This window comes from Ambystoma mexicanum, chromosome 9, assembly GCF_040938575.1.
Source record: "Ambystoma mexicanum isolate Mex_15411 chromosome 9, UKY_AmexF1_1, whole genome shotgun sequence".
NCBI classification, from domain to species: Eukaryota; Metazoa; Chordata; class Amphibia; order Caudata; family Ambystomatidae; genus Ambystoma; species Ambystoma mexicanum.
In genome coordinates this window covers 1,013,846,700-1,013,865,887 of record NC_090931.1, presented here as the reverse complement: position 1 = coordinate 1,013,865,887, position 19,188 = coordinate 1,013,846,700, and the positions used below count along the sequence as shown (strand labels likewise).

Below are 19,188 nucleotides of genomic sequence, written 5' to 3'. Positions count from 1 at the left end.
CCTGTCCGGCATCACATACCATCTGTACGTTCAGTGAGTGGTACTGTTTCCTATTGCGGTACATAGCAAAAACAAAGAGGTGATGGCTGGAAGGTTTAGAATTAATCGTAACCACTGGCAATGCTCTGGGCAACCCTCCAGACCACCGTTCTTCGCCTGCCAAGCCATTACAGAAGGGAAAGACCATATGCAAATCAGGCTTGGCCCCACCCCAAAAGGGGAAGTCCAGCCCGAACTGCTAGGCCACATCCCTTCTGCACGAGACCACAAGCATCCCCAAACATGTTTCGCCCTTGTTGGGGCTCATCAGTGAGGAGTAGCTAAGGTCTCTAGGCCCAGCAGGCACGGGACCCACGTCTGGGCATACCCGTCCCACTCGGGGTGACATAGCAAAAACAAAGAGGTGATGGCTGGAAGGTTTAGAATTAATCGTAACCACTGGCAATGCTCTGGGCAACCCTCCAGACCACCGTTCTTCGCCTGCCAAGCCATTACAGAAGGGAAAGACCATATGCAAATCAGGCTTGGCCCCACCCCAAAAGGGGAAGTCCAGCCCGAACTGCTAGGCCACATCCCTTCTGCACGAGACCACAAGCATCCCCAAACATGTTTCGCCCTTGTTGGGGCTCATCAGTGAGGAGTAGCTTGGGTCTCTAGGCCCAGCAGGCACGGGACCCACGTCTGGGCATACCCGTCCCACTCGGGGTGACATAGCAAAAACAAAGAGGTGATGGCTGGAAGGTTTAGAATTAATCGTAACCACTGGCAATGCTCTGGGCAACCCTCCAGACCCCCGTTCTTCGCCTGCCAAGCCATTACAGAAGGGAAAGACCATATGCAAATCAGGCTTGGCCCCACCCCAAGTTACTAGGGGAATCCAGACGTGGACCCCTTGCTCACTATTCTTAGAGAGGCACAGATCCACCCTACTGATGAGGTCCAACCAGACCGAAACACGTTTCTGGGGTTTCTGTTGGTACTCTTGTTCAGAGGAGAATTGCCTAGCATTTCGGTGCTGGACTGCCCCAGGGCAGGACAAAGACTGATATGTTTAGGATATTTCTTCTCTGTGAAAGATAGTGAGCTAAAGACTCTGGGTAAGTCTCTCGTAACCAGGACTAATGTCTGGCAGAGGGACTTCCAGGACCCCCCTTGTTAATTTTCCTATTGCGGTACACCATCTCCATTGCACGTGGTACTGTCAGCTCTATGTGGGTGCAGTCTACTGCACCTATGCAATTTGGCATGGCTGCAATGGCATGGAAGGCCAACTTGGTGGCAATGACCTCGGCAAGAGTACGGGGTAGGGCGATGTGTTCCAACACATGGCGCAGTAGGGCATCCAGTACCTGTCCCAATATTTTAGAGAAACAGGGTTGTGAGAGCCCGTGCAGCTCAACAACTGTGTGCTGATAAGTTCCGGTGCGTAGAAAAGGCAGTACTGACACCACCTTCAGGAGTGGGGGATTGCGGTTGAAATGGCAATGTGGCTGCTGATGTCATCCTCAATCATGGCAGTGATGTACATGATTGTTGGACGGTCCAGCCGGTATAATGTGTGGATCTTTCCTGGGGTCAGGTTCCAGGGTGAGGCCCTGATGTGGGGTATTGCAGTCTGCCTGCGGGGTCGTGCCAGCTGCACAATTGGGTTTGGCATGGGTTCAGGGTTTGCTAACTGCCTCCTGCGCCTCCTCCGCCTCCGACTCCGACTCATCCTCCTCTGCACCATTACTGCCACCATGTGCACTGCTGCCTGTAGGTTCAATAGCCCCAGTCCCAATGCTGCTGCAACTGCTGCCTGCCTAGTTGTGTTTGGAGTTGGCCTGGGTATGGCCCTTTTGTGGGCTCTCAGTGACCTGCTGGGTGCAGCTAGGCTCATTTGGGGCACCTGTGGCCTGATTCAGCTCACCAGGCACTGTTTAATGTCATGTTCGTGGTGGCGCCGATGCTGCCTCCGTGGCCACGGATTTTCTGCCATTTTTATGGCGGAGTTTCCATGTCCATGGTACTCGTGATGCCCATGGTGTTTCGTGTTGCTGGTAACTGGGGAGTTTCGCCGCAACACATTTTTTTTACGGATCCCTTAACTCTGCTGCGGCGGTTTGTGGTGGTGGTTTTTCCGGGATCGTGGGTCGTGATTACACGGTCACGGAAACAGTGCCGGTATGGTTATACCGGTGGCGTTAAGTCCGTGTCGGCGGACTCGTAATGAGGCCCATTGTATTTAAGTAGCAGCTGGAGAGCTACATATTTGCTATGTTAGACATATAGGGCCTCATTACGACCCAGGCGGTAAGGGGTTTACGGCAGCGTAAACAGCGCCGACCCTTACCGCCTGAGTACGAGGTCCCTTAGCGCCATGGAGGTTTTAACACCTGCTTTTAGCAGGTGTTAAAATCCATGGCGCTAAGGGACCATGGAGTTAATTACGCCACCGTAATTTACGGTGGCGTAATTAACGCCTTCCCCACTCCCATTATGCCCTATGGGGCAAAAATGGAAATGGGGAAGGGTAAATGGGGATTGGGGACTTACCGCCCCGCCGACCTCGGAATGGGGCGGTAAGTCCGCCTACCACCATGGCGTAAACCTAGTTTACGCCATGGTGGTAAAGTCACGGCCCAGGCGGTAACTTACCGCCTGGGTCGTAATGAGGCCCATAGTCACTTGCTGCTGGTTGTTGGTCAGACAAACTGACAGGGATTAGCTAGTGGGCTTAAAAAGTGGTAGGACAAAATTAAATTAATTATATGATATAGCGAGTGCAGTGAGTGAACCTGAACTTGATCAGTGGGCACGGAGGGGGGCCCTCCCCCGTAAGAAATATTTAGAAAAAACCCTGTCAAAATCGCACACGGTTTTCTAAAATAACCAGAAAAGTACATACATTTCTTAGTCATCTAAAGGGCAACCGAATACTGTACCGCTGATAAACTCTTGCCAGCGCAAGCAGCCACAATACAAATACCCAAATAACATAACATACGAAAGAAAAGCATTTCCAATTCCAACATAGCTTTTTAAACTATTTATTTTGTGGATTAATTCCAATACCATGTGAGTTGCATTTAGTAGAAATGCAGTATGGACGGAACATACTTCCATAAGAATGATTCATTTCCAATTCCAACATAGATTAGCCAATATTTAATACATTTAAATTAAAAAATACATAATAAAAAACAAATGATTGTAGCACTCTTCTCTCTACTGAAAGTACAGCAAGATCCTGTAATCTATATTGCCCCATTGTACATCTGAGCCAATTGTGAAGTCTCTGTAAAGCACCAGAATATCTCACAGCTACAACTGCTCAGTGGCACAGTTAAAGCAATATGAAACATTGTTTTTTCAGTTGGAAATATTTGAGGATCTAAATGCTTATACACTTGAACCATTGAGAGTTTGACCGTGGCTGTAAACTTTTATTAAATGAAAAGAAGGTTGGGGAAAAAGGCCTAACTTGCCCTTTTCTAAGGGGAATTCTCAGTAACTAACAAAAACTAAGGAAAGTCTGCGCCAGGATGTCCAAATTAAGTTCTATCAGTGTCCAACCCTAACCTGATCTTCACTTAATACTTGAAAAAATATGTACAGGCTAAAGTATCTAAATAATACGTTTTCAAGAACTTTGCAGAGCTTCTCCCAGCTCTGGGCTTGCAACAGGGTTCTTTTTCCCACACTTCAAGACAGTTCACAATGCAGAGGGGTTCCCTTCCCCAAGCTTTCAATTCTCTCACTTTCATCAAAACACAGTTCTCAGAGATAAATTCCAGCTCCTCCGATTTACTTTTCACAGGTTTCACAAAGGTAAATTCAACAGGATTCACAAAGCATGGTTCCTTGAATTGAAACACAAAACATCCTTTATATTCAACCACGGGTTTCTCTGTCATTATTGGAGTGGCTTTTTAGTAGGTATGTGTCCTTGCTCTAGGCGCAGTTGTTGAACCACATGGTCCACCTATTACAGGTCACACAACCGTTACGCATTACTTGACACTTCTCATCCGTTCCTTGTCTACACAGCATCACTGGTTTGCCACCTTTGACGTGTTACTGCTATCATGCATTCATATGGGTTTTAGCCAATGTTCGTTCGCACAACTCATAAAGTTCCTTCATAGATTTCAAAAATGCTGTTTTCCGAAAAGTTCAATTTCCGTTTCTCATGGGGTCTTTTAAAGGGTTTTACAATTGCTCTTTAATATCTTCCCTTTAATTTGGTAAATCAAAATTAATTGCTTCAAAAGGGCTAGCTTTTATTTATATTGGTATTCAAAACAAATGTCCTCACGGGTTTCAGAGCCTGTATGCTCTGCCTTGTGTCCCCCTTTCTAGGCTGACTCACTGGATGTTGCACACAGCATTGAAGCAAGGCTTCTGAACGCCATGATCTCTCTCTCTTTCTCGTGCAGCGCCTCACTTTTCCTCCAAATCGGTTCTCTGTATCTTCACTTCACATCTGCAACTGATGGGTCTCTTGAAGCCCAGGTCTCACTCTGAAGCTCCGGATGGTCATTACTGTACCGTCTCTGCAGCCTGACACAGACTTCCAGCTTCCCTCAGCTCAGTTTCCCTCTGCATATGCTCTGCATCTGTCTGGTGGTCTCGAGTGCTTCTTCCGCCATGCTGCCTTCCAGAAAGGGTTTGTACTCCTCCAGCAGTCCGTGGACCTGCCTCCCCAGCTGGCTTGTGGGATGTTTTTACCCATGCATCCAAGCCCTACCATAAAACTGTGCAGTACTGGCATGGAAAACATCATGATGGCCAGAACTCCCCAGAGAGTGCACAGGGAAAACATGAAGAATGAAGAATAGGCTGCCACCCATTTTTGCCTATGTTGGGAGCACAAGAGGGTACTGCCTAAAACCACCATTGGGCTACACACACAGTAGCCTGAAACCATTGGGGATGGCAATGCTGATTGCCAAAAAGCAACTCAGAACTGTGGGGAATTCATTTTCTTAATCCCAAAAATGGTTGCATTACCAGTACTCACCACTATCAGAAAGCCGGCGTTTTAAAACCACCAGACTTTTGTGTAAAACTGAACAAATGAAACAAAACCAGACCAAGGAAAGAATGGCTAAGAGGTGGATACAATGTAAAACTATATTCTGAAATGACTTAAAGGAAGTAATTATTTAATGTATAGGTAAAAAGTGTCAGTTTGATTTGAATGTAGAAAACTGGGAACAAAAAGTGACATTTAGCTGAAAACTGGCTTAATGAAACTGAATTCTGCCTGACAACTACCCCGACAGGAGTTGAAACTGGATCAACAGCCACTCTTCCCAGACCTAGCTGCATCCTGCTGCCCTTGCCAAAAGGATTTGACACCTCTCTGATTAGATTAGGGGTGGAGCACCTGGGAACTGGAAGGGACCGCACAATGCAACTTCCTTGACTCAGGCAAATGTTATATTGGGGGCGTCGTAAAATAGCTTCCTCTTGGGAGAAACTGGGGGGCAGCTGTGCCTCTGTGAACAAGCTGGCTTGGGGGAAGTGGATAAACCAGTTATTCCACCATGTGATGTGGGAAGCCACACCCCTTTTTGACCAGAGCATAATTTTAAAAAGATAGATAACTCATAGTGCGGACTTGTCCGAATTATATAAGTAATATCATTATTTTTGTGATTTTTCTGTGATCATTTTAAGAGGCGTTAGGACCCTGTGGTGTATTCTGGGGGGTTGCTAGCGGAAAATAGGGTCTCACTCCAAATGTATGCATGTTAAAAATCTGGAAAGGTTTAGAGGTCGTTATCTGGATGAAAAGGGGAGAATTCTGTCATCAGTGGACACAACATCGTACAAAGACAGGGATCAGATGGTTTGGTGCTACAGAAAATATGTTAACTGGACCTATAATATGAGAAAAATGGTACATAGATAAATATGTATTTGGGTCAGAAATAGATTTGTGTGCAATCTGACAAGGGGAGGTTCCTCTGACCAAAAAACCTACAGCATCACTCTGACTCACATTTCCTTCCCCCAATCAAGGGAGAGAGGAGGAATTGGCCAATGATAAGTGAGAGGGGCAGGTTTAGTTATGACCAACGCACACACCCACTTTCCAAAACACATAAAAAGAGACTGCTGGGACATTCAATTCCATTTGCTGCGGAGCATGCTGACCGACGACTTCACATCCAGAGATCCAGACTTCAAATCCATCAATCTCCAGAACCTGTAGCAGAGAAGCCTGAATCCACCAGCTGAATCCTCTTCAGCAGGCCTCAAAACTAACCAAACTATTCAACAGCCGGGCGAGCTGTTTGAAGTTTTGCCGAGAATTTTTGCAAGAACCTGTAGCAGTACCCAGAAAGCAGTGTTACATCCAGAATCCAGAGAGGCTAGACCAGCAGAGCAGAGCTGACCCAGATCGCTGTGAGCAGAACCGGTGCCTGATTGACCCGCCGAGCAGACAGAACCGCAGCCGGACGTGTTGACCAGATCCGTGACGAGGCCTAGTTCAAATTTATATTGTGAGTACCTAGCAGAACTGTGCAGAACCAATCTCTTAGTTAAAATAATCTAATCCAAACTATTTTAACCTAAGTAGAACTGCCTCCTAGAAATCGTGTCATCTGTCATTTTTAAAGCTGCACAACTGTTACCTGTCAATTCTGCAGCTGCAAGCTGACACCTCTCATTTTGAGTTTACTTTAAATCCGAAAAACTACCTTTATTTAATTGTCCGTATCTCTGGAACCGTTTGGGCTAGGAACGAAATTCATCTGAAAGCTTAGAATCTAGGCTTTCCAAGGAACATAGAACCGACTTCCTACTCCCTATACTTTTCCCGTAATCGCGAGACACGCACTCGCGAAATTTACCGTGATTTGCGATTTGGCCCGATTTCTTCATCTGTAGAAATCAGCAGCTTTTTGCTTCTTTGCTAAAATTCGTTTGCAATCTGCTAATCATTCATAGAGTATTGTTAAAGTGAGCCTGAACTAATATAAAGTAGCCATCACCTACCCTGAACCTCTAGAGGGAATTGAAAGCAATTTTAGCACCTTTTCACTTCCTTGCAAAACACATTAAAGTAATTTGCCTGTGTTTAAAACTCATCCCTGTTTTCTCTAAGCTTGCTGGGGGAACTGGAACTGTGTATTGCATTATAAAGTGTGATTTGTTGGGATTCTTGAAGACTGTGTACTCTCCTTCCATTTCTTGTATTGCATAGGGGGGGGAGTGAATTGTCAAGGAAAAGTGATTACATAGCCTTTTGTTGAAGCCATATCAAGTTATTTTCTGTACTGCATTTCATTCATCATTGTGTTGTCCTTGAAGCCATAAAAGCACTCTCAGCTACCTTACAGTACGATAGGAGGATGACCTCTATACTACTCCTAAGTAATCAAGTGTACCACTGTAACATTACCCATTGTGGATCGACATCATATGTCTCAGTGTACTATCAGATATTAATTTATTATAAAAGTGTGATATATATATATTGTTTAATTTTTCAAATAAACCTTTTAATTTGCAAAACAAACCTACTTCTTGGCTCGGTGGGGTCAGGGGTATTCTAAGAGGGGGGTATTATACAAGGGTTGTCATCCAGAGTACTGAACTGAATATAAAAATAAATCAATAAGGGTTTTCCTCAGCATCCCAGACTAGGCATTGACTTAGCTGTAGTGTTGATTGAATATCGCTTACAGACGCCACCTTCTCTGTTCATATCAGTTTTAAACCTACGGCCAGGTTGATTGGTCCAAAAAAGACTAGACTGCTCACTACCTGTTTGGGAGTTCTGCGTTCCTCTTGCTTGCTTCCTTCTCCGTCCCAGACCTAACTGTTGTAATTGATTGTGCAAGCCAATGGGAAATGGATGCATAGATCTTGTTTGCCTCTTCCTTGTCCCAGTATTTAACTGGTGGATGTTAGTAGGTGACTCACTTAGAACATGGCGAAGGGAATGACAATAGCCTACAAAGGCTTGGGAAGGGGAAGATTCATTATGAAAGGGAAAAGGGGGATACCGTGTCTCACCTATGGGTACCTCATCTACTCTCCCTATGTTACACCCCCAGGTGTATCATACCTGATATCTACCCCCAGGGTATCTACCCCCAGGTTCAGGATACAGTTGCTTCAGGATTTTCATGGCCACCGGGGCGGAGGCATTGCCAGGGAAAGTGGCGAGGATACCCTTGGGTTTCTCACAAATGGTTTGTCAGATAGGGGAAAGTGGACTGCAAGCCTGAATTACACTAATCATGTCTTCTTTGACACTAGAAAACCTATGCTCTAGTTCAGAGATTATCCTGAGAAGAAATTGGTTCAACCACTCAAGTCTTCCTTGCTCTTTTGCTTTTTTCTTCATTTTACTACCATTTCCTCGCCTTCAGTGTTGGGATCATTGATCAAGGATTCTGCTTCTTGCAGTAGCTCTAAAAATTATTTCTGTAGTTCAGATAGATTTTAACGTATTGCACACAGTTCTTTTCAAATCAACTGCTTTAGCTAAATAATATAAAAGGTTAATTTCCAGTCTACAACTGCTAGGCGCTGTTCCCAATTTTGTTGTATGTTTTTGAATATGTGGTCAGCTGCCACCTGGGTTATATCCTGTGACTGGTCAGGATGATGATTGTTAGTTAATGCTAGGGTTTTAGCCCTGGTTGGCGCTTTTGCCACTAGGAAATGAAGAACTTTATTACCAAATTATGATTTAGTTCAGTATGTATTTTAATATATTTATATCTTCAAAAAAATGCAAGTCAAAGTAATGTCAAACATGATTCAGCCTGATAGTTCCACCTGAACTTGTGTCCTTTAGATGGTACATAAGTACATTTCTCATTGTTTTTTTGTGAACTTTGTTGGGTAGTCGCAGTTACATTACTGGGACTTTTGTTCCAATTGCTCCAAGCTGAGTTTGTATCCTGGATAGTCGCAGTTGCGTCAATGGGACTTTCGTTCCAAATTAGGCTTGTATTGTTTTATAGAGGGAGCTAGATGCTCAAGAATTGCAGTTTTGTTGGTCCCAGTTTCCTCACTGGAGCTTTGTTATGAGTTAAGTTAATAATGAACCAAATTGGATATTAGTAGTTCAAAAATAAATGCGTTGGAGACTGGTTCTGTTTCCTTTTAGAAAATAGTTTGGTGCTCTATTTTGAAGATGGCATGGTGCTCAGTAATTTCAATTGTGTTGGTCCCAGTTTATTTTTTTGGCTGGGACATTCTGTTTCCCATCTGTTGGTCGCAGATTTCTCACTGGGACATTTTGTTTCCCTTATTTCCCGACACGTGTTTCCCCGTCCTTTTGGGGGTGGTTCCTCAGGGGAGGGAATTTCGTTTCCCTATTAGTTTTGCTCTAGGTACTTAATTTTGTAGTATCCTTAAGGTTGATGTAGAGATCACTGGATGGGGGTACTCATGGTCTGAGGTAAAGCTTTGAAAAGTATTCTATTGGTCTCTGCTTATCTGATAGAATTCTATGGATGGTTGTTGCCCTTCTGATCTTCTTTGGTTATGCTCACTCGCTGTCTCTGGTGGGACTCGCGTTCAACACCCATCCATAGAATTGTGGTACATTGCAGTACAACATCATTGATAGCGGGCTATGGATTGGCAGCAACCAAAACACCTGGGGCTATAGCCCCCCAACCACTGCTAGCAATTCCCTCGATTGTTATCTGCATAGTTTTTGCATGTAAGCCAGTGTTTGATGAATTTCATGAGACGTGCCATGTAGATGTTGAAGAGTAGTGGCGAGAGGGGTGAGCCTTGTGGAAAACAACATGAGTATGTGTGAGGTTAAACTGAGATTTATTTACACTAAGGCCGACGAGGCCTCAGCCTAAGGTAGCAAATTCTTAAAGGGCGGCACATTTTTATGTGCATTTAGTAAATTTGAATGTCAGTGAGGAGGAGCAGCTTGTAGCAGTGCGCCTATACGTTTATTTTTTCAAAAAGGAACAGCTCCGGAATGGTTCTTTTTAAAATAAAAGTATAGGATTCCGACTACGATGAGAAGTCAATCACGACACTCAGCAAAGTCTCTCTGATTGAACTGCAGGCAGGCAGCCCTATCTGGATCGCAAATCCCATGCCTGGTTGGTCCATGCCTGTGCATTGAGCATTGGGCCGGCTGACATTGTGTAAGGCCGCATGTGCCCTCACAGTGCACAAGCGTGGGCCGGCCAAGCCTAACACCTTGGTGTTAAGGATCGATATCTACTGTGTGACGGACTGTGATTAATCCAGCAGCAGCAGCACGCACGCAGCCATCAGCTGATTTACATCTACAGACTTACACGTCGAGCCACAGGCACAGCAGGTAGGTAAAAATCAATGGAGGGTGACTGACTGTCCACATTGTTCAGAGTGTTCTATGCTCTGTCTCTCGTGTAACATTATGGGGCCCTGTTGCGTTCCACTCTGGTCAGGGCTGCCTGCACATGCCGTTTTACTCACCGGCTGTTCTGTTGGTTGCATTTTCATATCATTCACTGCCACCTTTTGTTTCTGTGTGCCACATTGGTGGTCAAATGCAAACCCGGCTGATCTTTACAGTAGTGTGCGCTGTCCCGTTGGCCCTGGTCCCCTTTGTTACTCCTAAGCGCCCCGTACCATATCGTTTGCCACAACAAGTAGCAGAACATAAAAGGAAGCCCACGCCTGTGTGGTTTCGCTAAATGCCTTGCAGATCTCAAGGGCGGGGTAGCAAAGCATTGCTTTTTTTAATTCTGCACTGATATAATGCACAGAAATAGTTACGTCTAGAGCCGGTGAGTGCCCGTTCCTGTGGGAACATCGGGCCCATGTAATGCCAGCTTACAAAGCTCAGCCACTCGCCTTCACTTTAAATCCCTCACCTTGCCCCACACGTGACTGCACCACCGGGACTGATGCCCGCGATGGGTGCCACTGCATTAAAGCCTGTAATTCTGAATCAAAGCATGCCATGAGGGATAACCCTCTGCCCTCCGAAAACAATGGAGGGCTCGAGCACTCGCTATCTGCTTGTCACTCTAGCGGACTGTGCAATTAAACCCACGATGGGCAGGATCAATGGTGCAAGGGGATCGAGATCCCGCACTGCCCCCTCCTGCTGTTTTTTCTTTATCGTTGCAAGACTCCGGGCAGTGACCTTGTCTCTGCAGGGTGGCTGGCTCTTGCCACTGGTGTGGGGATACTTAACTGCTGCCTGTGAAGCCCTCTACTTGACTCGCTCACCCAGCTAGCAAGCCTGAGTTTTGACGAATGCTATCTGCAACGTGCGTGCCAAGGGATGCACTGGTCTTGAGCACGATAACCACTGTGCTCTGATGCCAACCTGGTAGTGCCGAAGGATCACCTTTTCAGAATCCAATTTGATAATTCCATCATGTGGAGATCTTCCAGGGTCTGCTGCTACCCTCTAGCAATCTCTAGCAAGCTCTTCCAAGGACTGCTTTCCTTCCTCCTCAATTAGGGTTTTGCATAGTGGTCGCTGGTGTATTTTTCATTTGCAGGGGCGCAAATATGTGCCACAATTAATCGAGAGTGACCGAGCACAGGTAGGGAGCCTGAACTAACCAAGAAGGGTACGAGGGGTTCTCTCCCCCCCCCCTAGAGACAACCTGTTGAATTATGGGTTAATTATACAACACACCTTCTGTGAAAAATTGGGTACGAAGTCTGACAGTTCGCATTCGGTTTTCATGTAACTCATGAAACAATCCAGTAGATGCAAGTCACCAACAGCGTAAAGGAGCATTTCCGAAAACATTTTCATGGTGTGCTTCACCACAATATATGCCATTCTAAAAAATATTTTTTGCGCTGGATGTACCCATACATTTCAGTGCTTTGTGCCAATAAATGCCAGTATCCCCATGTAAGAACATAACTCCATTTTGATTTACTGCTAAAAATACAATGCAACAATAAGAAAACCTGTCCAAACTGTCAGCATAAATTCTGTTCTCTCTACAGGGGTGGCAGGTTGTAGAGTTTTCTAGATGGTTATTATTGTACACTGTGTGTTTAATTAAAGTATATATATTTGTATAGAACTGTGATTGGACATTCCTTCTTTTTGGACTGTTCTACTACACTGTTTGGTTTGCTACTGAGCCACATTCACATCCCTCTTAAGAGCATAGTATTCTATCTGCTTTTGCTACCACAAAAGACTAAGTAGGTATATAACTTAATGGTGCCTGTTTTACCCTTATGAATGTGTTGGCTCTTGGTTTGTAGAGGTGTGAGGGCTGAGTAGGCACTTTAGCATCTACCCACCCTTCTACTGCTACAGGACAGAAGTCAATTCATCAGTCCAGTCTAGACATGTTATAACACCTATATGTGCTTTATCATAGATGCCCAGTAAAAAATATCATGCCACAGTAAGAATGTATAGCTACACTGGCAGCACCAAAATGCCAGTCTAGCCACATAATAACCATTTTCTTGATTCCTGTAACGTAGATGCCCTATAAAAAAAAAACCTTCCATCCCCCCACTTGCCCAAATCAGCACCCCCAGGTGGCACAAGCACCCACAGACAGTCACTCACTCATTCACACACATTCACTCAATCTCGTGCACCAAACCACATATACATCAACATGCATACATACACCCAGGGGAGCAACCACTGTTGACATTTTGGGAGGTTCTCCTCTGTTTGGAAGGGAAAACTGTGGAACCTTGAAAGGATGGGTTCATGCAGGGTAGGGGATATCCTGAAAGCTTGGGTTGTAGCATTCTCCCCAGAGACTGGGAAATGTGCATATGGGTAGGATGGGCGTTTGAGGATTCACTATGGGGAAACAGAACCAGTCGCAGGCAGAAAGGGTGTTTTCTGATGATTAAGCATATAAAATAGCTTGGTGGACTTGGCTCTCATTTTGCATTTTTAGTCCGTAGGCTACAGGTCTAAAGGCTAGCAAGGCCAATTTAGCTCTTCTGCAGTCTGAGGTCTATAAACCAAGTACCATTACAATGGCTAATAGCACCTATTATTACAAGGCTTTCAGGCTCAGCAGCAGCAGGTGCTACATAAAAACATGATTTGTAACCTGGTGGCAAATAAACTGTCAAATGTATAGACCTCTCGAATTAGCACATCCGTAGAGAGCTTCACATCTCTTAGGCTGGATGATCCAGAGTACTGTAACAGAGATGCAAATGCTCCCCACCAAGACACACTGGGCTGAAGTGGTTATCCCAGGGACGCAGAGCCTTTGACCTGCAGAGAAGGATGGGGTCTGTGGATCATAGCAGCCATACACAGCCATTCACTTCATATAGCGCATAGGTACAATAAGGCTGGGACGGGCAAAGGATTTAACAAAGAGACAGGACCTTCTATCACTCAGATTTATGGATTCAGAGATATTCCCAGGAACATGGGGCATGTGAAATTGGCAAAGGGATTGCCAATTTCACATGCCCATATCACACCACATTTAATTAAGAATGGATGCACTTATTGAGATTTTTACTGGATGCCTCCCTCAACACCACACCATTTGAAAAGTTCAAGACTGGAATTGACCAGTCGTGTGCTTCTTGGTCTCTTTCAGGAGGCCTTGCATTGAGGTTGTTGAACTTGCCAGATCATCTGTTTTTCAGCCTCATTTTTTAAAGGCATGAATTCTTAGAGCGATTTTAGATGCTAGGTCAATGCAGGACCTGGCCTGTTACTGTAAACACTCCTTTAGAATGAGGCTTTTCTGTATTCATGCCAATACAGTCTTGGTCCTCTCCCCCGAGAGAGATCAAACCAAAGGCGAGGTGCACAGTCTATTTCCTTGCATTCCCATTAGTGGAGTGCTTCCATCCACCCCCTTCATCCTCTCCCACGTTTTCCTTGCTTTTCTTTCTGCCTACACCTTTCCATTACCTCTTCCACGATCAATCAGCATCACTCTCAATGCACTTAACGAGTCTAATTTGGTTTAGTGGTTAGGATCGAATAACTGCATCACTTTATCCTAACGGTCTTTCTGACCTCATTTCTTACTATGGCTGTGGGCAGTATATGACACATGGGGCAACCATGGCTGACACACATGAAAAGTGAAAAAGAAGAAAATCGTATTGCAGAGAAAAACATGGTCTCCTGTGTCCAACTATTTGTCCCATTGTTTCCCTGGATACTTATCAAGTGGGTGGGATGCTCGGCTTATGCAGTTCATTTTAGGGATTGGAATTTGGGATATGTTTATTTGAACTCAATGAGGAATTGATGTTGGCTATGTTGGAGCTTTGGGTGCCTCAATCTAGTGTCTGACAATGCCCTTCTTGCTGGCTTAGAGGCCTGGAGCTGTGGTGATGGGTACTCCTAGCACATGGGCCAGCAGCTTGCACCTGCATGCCAGCCGTCTGCCCAAATCGCAACATTTGCAACAATTTGACCTAGACCAGGCTGGTGCCAGGTCAGCCCCTGAGTAGCATGCTGTATGATGAATAGCGTAACAATATGCTGCAGCAGATGAGACCCAAGAAACAAAACAGTCATCATGAGTCAGATATAGACATCAGCGCATGAAAAGCAGATTTGGACGATCTCGTATGACTGTGTTATCACCAAGCCAGATTAATGTCTGTCAGTTGAACAAAATGAAGGGCTCAGCATAGGAGTATTCTTGAGATGCTGCCTATGCTCCCCGAGGACTCCCACACCACGCCACAGACTGCCAAGCCAGCCTGGCCCATCATACATGAGAAATGCACATGGTGGTCATGCTGCCTCACGGCATGCCGTACGCTGCACTAGGCGAAATATGGAAGTATATTTTTTAAATCAAACGTTACATCTTTCACCTAGCGTAAAAGCAAGTGGTGGAAGCTCTTGAACCCTGGCACCCAAATGTACCAGCAACCAATGTGCATGGCAGGCAACAGTATTACATGCATGCCAGTGACAGAAACAGCTTCCGGTGCTGGGGGATGGGTGACTCCTGAGGGGCACTGGCATTGTAAACAATTCAATGTCAGTGGCGGGAGGTTAATATCTTTTAGTGGCGCGGCATTAATCTCTCCGACAAATCAGAGCACCTGACTGAGCATAGTGAGATAGCCTTATGGAATTTAGGGAAGTTCCTCTGGGTTCTCCCCCTGCAGCATTTTTAAAATAATATGTTTAACAGGTGCATTTGACAGTATTATTTTTGAAAAACATTGGGTAAAAGCCCATACAATTTCCAATTGGTACTCTAGGGCAACAGCGGAAAAGATCCAGCAAATACAACATTGAAGAGGAAATCTGTTAAAAAAGGGGATGTGGAACGAGGGATGTGTGTTGCTAAGGGGAGAGACAGTGCATGCCCCAAACAATAAATCACGAGACCCTTCAAATGTACCTTTAGGGTAAAGCAGCACTATCATTGGTGGTCTTTTTGGCATCCAGTCTGCATATTGTAAATACATCTCTCTAGCTCAGTTTGTAAATAAAACGCTGTCTTTAAATAAAGTGTTACATCACTAAGTACGTAAGCTACTTAATCAGACAGGCTCATTTTGAACGTTAGCACATACATGCTGCTGTTCCCTTGCACACTTATGTTCCACTATTACAAAATGGAGTGCAAAAGTAAAGTGTAAATACAGATGAAATCACCTTTGTATGTAGCTGTTAACAGCTGCCAGAAAAAAAGACTGTGTTTCAAATGGAATCCAATGGAATCAATTTGTTTTCGGCATGTGCTAAATATAGGCAGATTCTGCATGAATCCATACATGTTACGACTGCATGAAAACCTCATGTAGATGGAAAATCAATGGTTTTGCAGGCAGAGCAGGAATGATGTGAAGGAAATGCTTCTTTACTCCTGTCTCCCATTTAACCTGAAAACATTTTTTAAAGGCTCTGGAGAAGTAAAATAAAAGTGTGAAGACTGGTGTAGATCCTTTTACATACACATATTGTGCTGCACTACAGCTTTTACAATGAGTTGCATTTAGTAAATTGCTCATATTCTGTAAATAAATAGCTAATGGATAAGGAGAGGGCAACAAGTAGCACAATCAAAGAGCTCTTAAAATCATAAGAATCAAAACAGGGTTTTATGTTTGCTAAATATGTCTGTGAAAGTGATCTAAGCTGAAAAGCTTGTGAACAAGTAATACACTATGGGTTGGTCTACATTGCATGTATCTCTGCACTCACTCTAACAGTGAAATGTCTTCACATTCTGAGACATAAACACCCATTTGGATACCGTTTCTTTCAGTTGCAAAGTTGGGCCTGCCCTGGTCCCTTCTATATGGATCCATCTCTGTGAAGGTGGAATATTTGGGGTTGGGAATCAAAGGTCATGTCCCTATTTTGAGGGGGTCCGGACACCCTTAACCCCCCTGGTTGGGAATTAACCTAAATGACGGATAAAAAAATGACTGAATGCGTGATTTGGCTGAATTTCGGGCATCCTGAACGACCGAAAATTTCGACCAGAACACTCATTCGGAGCTGGGGGTTACAGGGATGTCCCCGAATACAGCTGTCCCAAAAATAAAAAAAAGGAAAGGACCCTGCTGTGCCGGTTCCCGATTGCGGAAGTGAACTGGAACAGGCTTCGTAGGGACACAGTGAGTTGGAAGCAAGATAGGTAGGGGTTTGGGGGTGTGTTGGGGTTGTGTTGAGGTGTGGGTGGGGCTGGGGGCCAAGTCAGAAATATTCAGGGCAGAAAGACTAAAGGTTATTTCGGAAAAATAATGTTCAATATTTTCTCCTCAAACATTTGTACCTCCGTCTTTCAACCCTGATAGAGGTGCCTATGCATACACCCAACAACCTAAACAATCACACATACAAAATACAATTTAATTTTTACACTTACCTGCGGCCCCTGTCCTCATGCTGCTTCTCGTTGAGACACCATTTCCTTTGATGAGGGTCCAAAGTCTCCCACGCAAAAGAACAGAACACAGGAAGCACAGAGCACTTCCTGCTTCTTGTATATGCACACAGGAGCCAGAGCACCCCAAGGATACGGCTCAGACAGTCTGTGCGGGGAGGCGCAGGCCACTCCCTAAACACATTCAGAGGTGCAGTTCCTTAGCCTGTATGTCCAATGAGCCATTTTTGAAAGTTAACGTGACGCCTTCATGATAGGTGTCAGTACTGTGGGTCGGCACCCTGTGTCCCATTGCGGATGAGCCAAACCTGATCTACCATGGTCTTCCTAGAACTGTACCTCCACTTTAGTGTGCTCCAGTGTTTTGGCTTTTCTTGTGTCGTTTTTGATGGGTCGCCCTCTGATTTGTCTGTGTGTTCTGGATCAGAAGTTCTCTCAGGGCGAAGGCCCAAGGTAAGATGAGGCCAAGCACCATTTTAGGTTTTATAGTGACTTGGGCTGCATGTGGGTGTTTAATTACTTTCCCCTGAGACTGTCTGTTCTTCCCTGTGTTTCTCCGAGAGCCCATCTTCCGGTCATTTGGGGAATGGAAAGCATATATTTTTGGGTGTGCCATATTTTTGTTGAGCGGAAACCCCATCGTTGCACATCCCCGGTACATTTTCCTATCTCATGAAAGAAATACGTTTGTTTTCATTCTTTACAGTGACAGTCAGAAAGGTGCATTACATTTGCTGAGACTATACAATAGGTCTCAAATAATGTTCCTCTTGCCAGAGTAAGTAGTCCATTGCGTTTGTTACAATGTCTCCTCTTTGTTTTATTGCCCCAGCTGGAAATTGGGTCTGGACAAGAATGTTTCCAGCTCTGTTAGGCCTAAGGAGCTACCCCTTTCTTCGCAAGTTTCCTGACACATGGGGTTTCCTCAAGGTGTTTCCTAATGTGACAGACACAGGCCCTCAGAAGGGCTGCCCCGTCGCAGCAGTGAAACCGTATTACAGAATACAGTAACTAGATGCCAAAATGTACATATGTGACCATATATTACTTGCGAGTGGCTGTCGGATAACTTGCTGACATTTAGTTCCCACGCCCCTGTATAATACGTAAATAGTCCCCACTGGAAGGCTGGATTTCCTTTTATTAAACAGATGTAACAGCTTTCTGCATAAACAAATGAGCAGAGAGCAGAAACACTTTCCTGTGTATAGGCGCCATATAAATAAACAATACCATACCACTCGTGAAAGAGTACAGGCGTTGCCATGTCCCGGTGTAAAGCAAGGTTTCAAATTGCATGCATATTATTAATTAAACTGTCGAGCATACGGATAGATGCGAGACTAAGTCATTAAAAATATGTGGTTAACGTGCGATGACTTCCTCTGTTACATATTTGTGTGAAATATTCCTTGGTCACTGCATTCCCTTTCAAAAACTTTTTTTCTATTTAAAAAAGAGAACACGCATTGGCCTTAATTGAATAGAAGGTGTGAAGTCTGAACTATTAGCAGTAATGTGCACTGTTCTCTGTGGAAATGCAAATGCCCTCCGCTATCGGGCGCGTAGGCTCTTTGCTATCTGCTGCATGGCGTAGGAACACGCGCGCGCCGTTTTGCATGATGGAAGGTATGGCTTTTGTAATAGACACCCACAGGGAAACCACATCTGTTTCCTACTGATAACTTTCAACACACATCCCCTTTATGTCTTCTAACAGGAAGTGGAAACTGAGCAAAATCTGCCTTCCCCAACCTCCAGAAAGCAGCCTGGGAGCTACCCGAACAGCACAACAAAAAACGCGCAGTCGAAAGGTGGCAAAATAGCATTTGAAAAGATGTCTTCTGCCCATGACCAGAACAGTTCCTGCGAAGGTTAGTCACGGCCTCTTCTCTGTTATCCTCTTAACCAGCAGCCATGTTTAAAAGCATGTTTTTCAAAAGGATTGAAAGACTAGTCATTACGTTTACCCATGTCGGGTATTTTGTCATCGTTTGAAATGTTTCCCCCTCCCACAGTGTAGAGGTAAGTCGTTCATTTCCGTGTTTAATGTACGTTTCCAAAAGCGAGGATTCCGAGTACTGCAGTGGGAAAGATATGAATGCAGTCCTGATTATCACAAACCGATGTGCACATTGCATAGGAGCAACACACGAATAACGCGTTTCAGAATAACCCGTAAAACGGCATTTAGGAAGACCGTAATGGCAGTGTTTGAAGTTCACGCAAATTCTCCGTAGGCAAGTGATTGAAACATAGCCCCTTATTTGCATGCACTTTGCACCCGTGCAGTGAGTTTTGCACCGCATCAGCCATGGCTCTGTCTCAAGTATATATTGCAAGAATTAAAGCATTAATTTGCCCTGTTATA

At 44.8% G+C, this 19,188-nt stretch overlaps 1 protein-coding gene across 2 annotated transcripts in view; it reads left to right on the top strand.

Annotated features, from left to right (window-relative positions):
* The window catches only part of XIRP2 (xin actin binding repeat containing 2), a 1,616,993-nt gene that overhangs the window by 866,579 nt on the left and 731,226 nt on the right, over nt 1–19,188 (top strand). For both annotated transcript variants that reach the window (XM_069616273.1, XM_069616274.1), the window contains one exon: nt 18,538–18,691. In XM_069616273.1, coding sequence (XP_069472374.1) covers nt 18,538–18,691 — 154 coding nt within the window. The remainder of the gene's footprint in view (nt 1–18,537; nt 18,692–19,188) is intronic.